The sequence below is a fragment of the Cebus imitator genome, unplaced genomic scaffold (assembly GCF_001604975.1).
Source record: "Cebus imitator isolate Cc_AM_T3 unplaced genomic scaffold, Cebus_imitator-1.0 Scaffold181, whole genome shotgun sequence".
Taxonomy (NCBI): domain Eukaryota; kingdom Metazoa; phylum Chordata; class Mammalia; order Primates; family Cebidae; genus Cebus; species Cebus imitator.
The window spans coordinates 3,218,436-3,225,369 of NW_016107496.1; the positions used below are offsets into that span (position 1 = coordinate 3,218,436).

General features: G+C 49.9%; 1 protein-coding gene across 4 annotated transcripts in view; it reads right to left on the reverse strand.

Annotated features, from left to right (window-relative positions):
- Positions 1–6,934, reverse strand: part of GALNT6 (polypeptide N-acetylgalactosaminyltransferase 6) — a 42,674-nt gene that overhangs the window by 24,413 nt on the left and 11,327 nt on the right. For all 4 annotated transcript variants that reach the window (XM_017545909.2, XM_017545910.2, XM_017545911.2 and 1 more), the window contains 2 exons: positions 4,057–4,650; positions 1,485–1,657 (listed from right to left, as the gene is read on the reverse strand). In XM_017545909.2, the coding sequence (XP_017401398.1) occupies positions 1,485–1,657; positions 4,057–4,547 (664 nt within the window). In that variant the 5' untranslated portion in view covers positions 4,548–4,650. The remainder of the gene's footprint in view (positions 1–1,484; positions 1,658–4,056; positions 4,651–6,934) is intronic.

A 6,934-nucleotide genomic window follows, 5' to 3' on the forward strand; every position in this document is an offset into this window, starting at 1 on the left:
TCTTGCTCTTTAGCCCAGGCTGGAGTGCAGTGGTGCAGTCTCAGCTTACTACAACCTCCACCTCGGTTTAAGTGATTCTCCTGCCTCAGCCTCCTGAGTACCTGGGACTACAGGCACATGCTGCCATGCCTGGCTAATTTTTGTATTTTTAGTAGAGATGGAGTTTCACCATGTTGGCCAGGCTGGTCTTGAACTCCTGACCTCAAGTGATCTGCCTGCCTTAGCCTCCCAAAGTGCTGGGAATACAGGCATGAGCCACCACGCCTGGCATTTTTTTTTTTTTGAGATGGAGTTTCACTCTGTTGCCCAGGCTGGAATGTAGTGGTGCAATCTTGGCTCACTGCAGCCTACACCTCCTGGGTTCAGGAGATTCTCGTGCCTCAGCCTCCCAAGTAGCTGGGTCTATAGGTGCACACCACCATACACGGCTAATTACTGTTTGTATTTTGGGTAGGGATAGGGTTTCACTATGTTGGCTAGGAGTCTCAAACTCCTGACCTTAAGTGATCTGTCTGCTTCAGACACCCAAACTGCTGAGATTACAGGCTTGAGCCACCGTGCCCAGCCTGCCCTCATTTTTTGAAGAGGAAACAGGTTCAGGGAGTGCAAATGCTTGTCCAAGGTCACAGAGCTAGGAAGGGTCAGAGCTGGGATTTGAATTCCTGGGTTTTGGACTCTGCAGTCCTTGCCCTCACACCTGTTACAGGTGCATCACAGCCACAGCAGTGTGGCTGGTGTTGTAAGAGGTCTTCTGACCTACGGGGGTTGTTAGTATTTTTAGGGCAGGATCTGTCTCATTTGTCATGTCACATTCAGCTCGCTCTTCCACTCCCTTCCACAGCCCTAGTCCTCTTTTTAGCCTAATCTAGAGGAAGCAGGGAGGCTGGGGGAAGGCAAGGACAGGCAGCAGCTCTACTGGAGTGGGTGCCCTTACTATTGGGAGTTTGAGCACAGGAGGTCAACCTGGGAGAGCTCCAGACACCACATGCCCCTCTGCCTGGGGCAGATGAGACATGAGACAGATCTCCTCTGCCTGGGTCAGAGCCAGGAACATAGTACTCAGTAGATGTTTGTGGAATTGAAGGCTGGAAGTTTGGTGAGCAACCCCACTTAGGCAAAAATGGCTGATGGGGGAGACTTCAAGAGCAGAAGAGTGGCCGGCAGGTAGGAAACAGAGGTGAAGGCCTGTCCCTACCCTCTGCCCCAGCTCTCTCAGCATTTCTGAGTTAGGGTTGGCCTTGGCAACATTTAGGGAGTCTTGAAGCCAAAGCTCAAAAGCCCTTGGAGCTCTTTGGCTGAGGCGCGAAGGAAGCATGGGCTACCTGTCCCCCACCTGATTTCTTCCTGCTCCTGGCCTTTATGATGAGCTGTGATGCCAGGCAGGGGGCTCGGAGGTGGTGTCTGCTCCCTTGAAAGACCTGCCCTCCTCCTTTGAGTGCCCAGGGGAGACCCCAGCCCCCTCCTGTGGGCACCCCCAGCCTCACCCTCAGTGCTGGCATCATCCACTAGTATGATCTCCTTGAGCAGGATGGCGGGGGTGGTGTGCAGGACGCTGTACACTGTCCGCAGCAGAGTGGACCAGGCCTCGTTGTGGAACACAATGATGACGCTGGTGGTGGCCAGTGGGGGGCAGCGCCGGAACTTCTGGTCCACACACCTGGAAGTATGAAAGTATGGACAAAGTTCTCCTGAGCCCTGAGAGTGCCAGGTGTGGGAGGGCCCCATCCAGAGATTCCCCTAAACCATCCTCCACTCCTCTGAACTGCAGCCTACATTCCCTGTAGCAGGTGGGAACAGCTGCTCCCCGTTCCTGTCTCCCTCGATATCTGCCACCCACCCTTAGCCTCTGCACAGGTTCTAGCCAAACCACTTCAAAATGCCTCCCCGCAGAGCTGGCTCAGTGCCCCAGCTGTGATGCTCAGGCTCCTCCACCCGCTTCCCTCCTCTGCTGTCTGCTCTCAGACTAGGAGTTCCCAGGGCTGGCTCTCTTCCTCTGTAATATGTGAACTGCATAAAATGTAATCCAATCCGGAGGTCCCAGAGGGGTAGGTAATAAAGGCCAAATTTGACATCTGAGAAAAGTGACTATGATTTCCACACTCAATGAAAAGAAAAGGCTCTTCCCTTTACAATGTACAGTTCCTCGTTAATCCATTTCTCATTAACTCCCTGTGATCTCACACTGCTCTCACAGTCAACTTCCTGCGACCTTTCTTCAATCCTTATCCACTCCAGCCACTCTGTGGCATGTGGCCACGCTGCTACCTTCTTGACACTCCATCTCAGGAGAATATGTGAATCCTGAATCTCAAGGAATCATGTGACCTAACACTCTTTTCTGACCTCTGCTGGTCAGAGGATTTCTTGAGGACCCTCCAGAGAGATTCCCTGGCTTCCTCCACTGGCTGCTGTCACAACCCAGTGCTCTTCTCTCTTTTTTTTGAGATGGAGTCTCACTCTGTTGCCAGGCTGGAGTGCAGTGGCACAATCTCAGTTCCCTGCAACCTCTGCCTCCCAGGTTCAAGCGATTCTCATGCTTCAGCCTCCCAAGTAGCTGGGATTACAGGCATGCATTAACATGCCAGGCTAATTTTTTTTTTTTTTTTTTGTATTTTTAGTAGAGAAGGGGCTTCACCATGTTGGCCAGGCTGGTCTTGAACTCTGGGCTCAAGTGATCTGCCCACCTCAGCCTCCCATAGTGCTGGAATTACAGGCATGAGCCACTGCACCTGGCCCCACTGCCCTTCTCTGTTGAGGAACTCCTGATAGCTCCAAGTGGCCCCCTGTTCTAGGGCTATAATACTTGGCTCAAGTCTCAAGAACCGCAGGTTCATAGCTCTAAAGACTCACGAATCTGGGGATGAGGGCTGCCATTTGAGAAAAGGCCAAATAGGGTATAACTCTTAAGCTGGAAAAGACAAAGGCTAAGTGAGGAAGACATACTGTCTTTAACTTGAGGATCATGGGAATGCAGCCATGGAGGCATGAGAGGGAGAGACTGCCGCTCAAAGATCTAAGTGCTATCTCACTGTGCAAGGTTAAGGCTATAAACTTTAAATAAAGGTTGGAATCAATTCGCGGCCTTGCGGGCCTTCATGGAGGAAACAAGGAGTTGTGAGGATATTTCTGACCACCAGGGCTGCTGTCAAGAAAAGTCCCCTCTCCAAACAGCTCCGCATTAGAGCCCCACAGTTTCTGGGGCAGGTCTCAGTAGAGGGGAAGGCTATGGAAACCGCAGCCTGATATCAGCTCTCCCCAGTCACCTCATGCCAGGTCCTGGTGCCAGGCTGAGTCCCCTCTTCTGCATCATCTCACTTTCATAATTGCACTTCACTCTAACAGGTCTCCCGGGCCTCTGGCCTGACCCTTACAGCACAACCCCTGGGATCAGCATAGTTGTTCTGGGAAAGAAGTGAGGCACAGAGGAGATCCTTGCCCATATTATAAAATCCCCTTCTGGGTGGGAAGCTGGGGAGAGATAGCAAGGGGAGAAATGCCAGATGTAGGTGATGGGAAGGAAGGCAGCAAATCACACTGCCACGTGTGTTCCTATGCAACAATTTTGCATGTTCTTCACATGTACCCCAAAACCTAAAATGCAATAAAATAAATAAATGGGAAAAAAAAGAAAAAATAAATAAATAAAATAAAATCCCCTTCTTCTTTTTTATTGCTTGAGACAGAGTTTCACTCCTGTTGCCCAGGCTGGAGTACATTGGTGCGATCTCAGCTCACCACAACCTTCATCTCCCGGGTTCAAGCGATTCTCCTGCCTCAGTCTCCTGAGTAGCTGGGATTACAGGCATGCGCTACCAAGCCCAGCTAATTTTGTATTTTTAGTAGAGATGGGGTTTCTCCATGTTGGTCAGGCTGGTCTCAAACTTCTGACCTCAGGTGATCCACCCACCTCGGCCTCCCAAAGTGCTGGGATTACAGGCGTGCCCAGCATAAAATCCCTTTCAAGTCTTTCTCTAGCCCTTGACCTGTGGCCCTGGACATACCAGCCCTGTCTTTAGCAAAGCCCTGGTCTCCCCTCAAGGACTGAGTGCTGCTTACTCAGGGGGTCGTGTGTCTGGCCCCAGGGACCTCTGCAGGGAGATCCGGTCACTGGCAAAGGCATTGAAGCAGTGTTTCTTAAAGCCTTCTTCCTTTTCCTGGGTCTCCAGGGGGGTCCACTTTCTCTTCTGAAATGCTTTTCCATCTGCCCCAGGGGCATTGGGGTCCTGTGGTGGCCGTTCCCAGAAGGGCTTCAATTCAGCTGGGGTGTAGAACCCAGGAAGGCAGGACTGGTTTGTGGAGAACAGAGTCTGCTGGGGCTCTGGAGCCCTGATTTGGAGCTTGGGCATTGAATCTCTAAGGTTGTTCACAGCCTCCAGCATGAGGTCCAGGACGTGATCCTTCTGGCTCACCAGGGACTTCAGCCATGGCTTCTCTGTAGCCTGCTCCCTGCTGCTCACATCCCTCTGCAGGAGGAAGAGGAAGAGCACAAAGGTGCAGCCCACCATGGCCAGGCGCAGGGGCATGTGGCGTCTGCGGAGGAGCCTCATCCTCCAGAGCCAAGGGGGACCCCAGCTGCGTCAGCTTTGAGTCCTGAGCCCAACACTGGAAATAGCTTGATATGTCGTGGTGGCCACAAGCTGGGGCCTCAGCCTGAGAAAGGAGGGGATGAGAGAGAAGTGAGCCAAGACAGGGTAAGGGGGAAGTCGGGTGCTTGGGGTTCGAGGCCAGGCTCTGTTGCTGAGTGGTGGCATCGCCTTAATGACCACAACTTTCCCACGTCTAAATTTCCTTCATCCATAAAATGAGGAGACTGGAAGCAGTGTTTCTTTCCTGCCCTGAGATTCTAACATTCATGGATCTGGAGTCACTGGAACACTGAAACACTACCTGAGATTTAATCATAAACTTATGATATTTCATTGTTAAACTCATGAGATTGAATTCGTTATAACCGCTGTGGGAAACAACTAGGTATTATCAAGCAAAATTTAAAATGAGCACAGCCTGAGCCAGCAATTCCACTCCTCATTTTATATCCCAGACAAACTCTGGTACATGCAAACCAAGAGGCATGTGCAAGAATATTTATAGCAACACTGACTAAAATGGCAACAAACTGGTAAAACCTATAAGTCCACCAGCAGAATGGATAAATGAAGTGGAAAATACCCAGACCATGCAGTTCTCTATGGTGACGACAAAGAATGAACCGGTTCTCCGTGCAACAATGTGAATGTGATGTTGGGTGAAAAAAGCAAGTGACAAAAGGATACATACAGTATGATTCCACTTATAGAAGATGCACAAACATGCTAAAACTAAACAATATCTTGTTCATGAATACAAATATGTGATAAAGCTACAGAGAGAGCTATAGAAGACCAGCCTGGCCAACATGGTGAAACCCCGTCTCTGCTAAAAATATAGGCTAGGATCACGACACTATGCTCCAGCCTGGGCGACAGAGCAAGACTCCGCCCCCAACATCCCCCCAAAAAAGAAAGCTAAGGAAATGATATAATCAGTTTCTGAAGGTGAAGAGAAAGGAACAGGATTACAGATGGGTAACAGGGGACTTCAAAGTGTTTTTTCTCGAAGTGGATGATGGCTGCTGGTGAACTGTAATTCTTTATACCCTACATATATTTTATAACTATTTCTTGGCCAAGCATGGTGTAATCCCAGCACTTTGGGAGGCTGAGATTCAAGGATCACTTGAGCCCAGGAGTTCGAGACCAGCCTGCACAATGTATCGAGAGCCCTCCTCAACAAAACTTTTTGAAAATTAGCAAGGCATAGTGGTGCACACCTGTAGTCCTAGCTGCTTGGAAGGCTGAGGCAGGAGGATTGCTGGAGCCCAGCAGGTTAAGGCTGCAGTGAGCTATAATGAAGCCAATGCTCTTCAGCATGGGTGACAGAGAGATTCTGTCTCTTAAAAAAAAAAAAAAAATGTTGGCCAGGTACGGTGGCTCACACCTGTAATCCCAGCACTTTGGGAGTGCTGAAGGAGAAGGGCTGAGTGCGGGTGGATCATGAGGTCAAGAGATTGAAACCAACCTAGTTAACATGGTGAAAGCCCATCTCTACTAAAAATACAAAAATTAGCTGGGCGTGGTGACGCATGCCTGTAGTCCCAGCTACTTGGGAGGCTGAGGCAGGAGAATCGCTTGAACCTGGGAGGCAGAGGTTGCACTGCGTCGAGCTCACGCCACTGCACTTTAGTCTGGTTGACAGAGTGAGACTCTGTCTCAAAAAAAAGAAAAAAAAAGTTATCTGTATCTACTCATATTTAAGAAAAAAGAATTTAACAGAAACCTAAGATTTCATGACAATACATTCTTGGCAGGGCTGGGCATGGGCGTTCACCAGCCTCCACCCCCAGGCATGTGGATCTACGCCCGGGAGGATGAATGCTTGCAGAACTTTCTGTGTGGAGTTCTGGACACATAAGCTCACTGGTTAAGCACTAGACATTGGTGGCAAAGGACCTGGGCACAGATTCCAGTTCTTCCTCTTCTAGTAATAGCACCTACCTCCGAGGGTTGTTATAAGGATTACGTTCCTTCCCCGAAAAGTTCACGGACAAAGCTTAGCAGTCTCTGCACATGGAAAGTTCCCACAAAGTGTTAGTTTTGATCATTAGCAGCTGTGTGACCCTTGGGTGATTTACTTAATCCCTCTAAGCCTCAATTCCCTCATCTATCAAGTGGGGGCAACTAGTACCTAACTCACAGGGTTGTGGGGAGGATTAAATCAGATAATGTAGATAAAACGGTTGGCAGAGGCCGGGCACGGTGGCTCAAGCCTGTAATCCCAGCACTGTGGGAGGCCGAGGCGGGTGGATCACGAGGTCAAGAGATCGAGACCATCCTGGTCAAAATGGTGAAACCCCGTCTCTACTAAAAATACAAAAAATTAGCTGGGCATGGTGGCG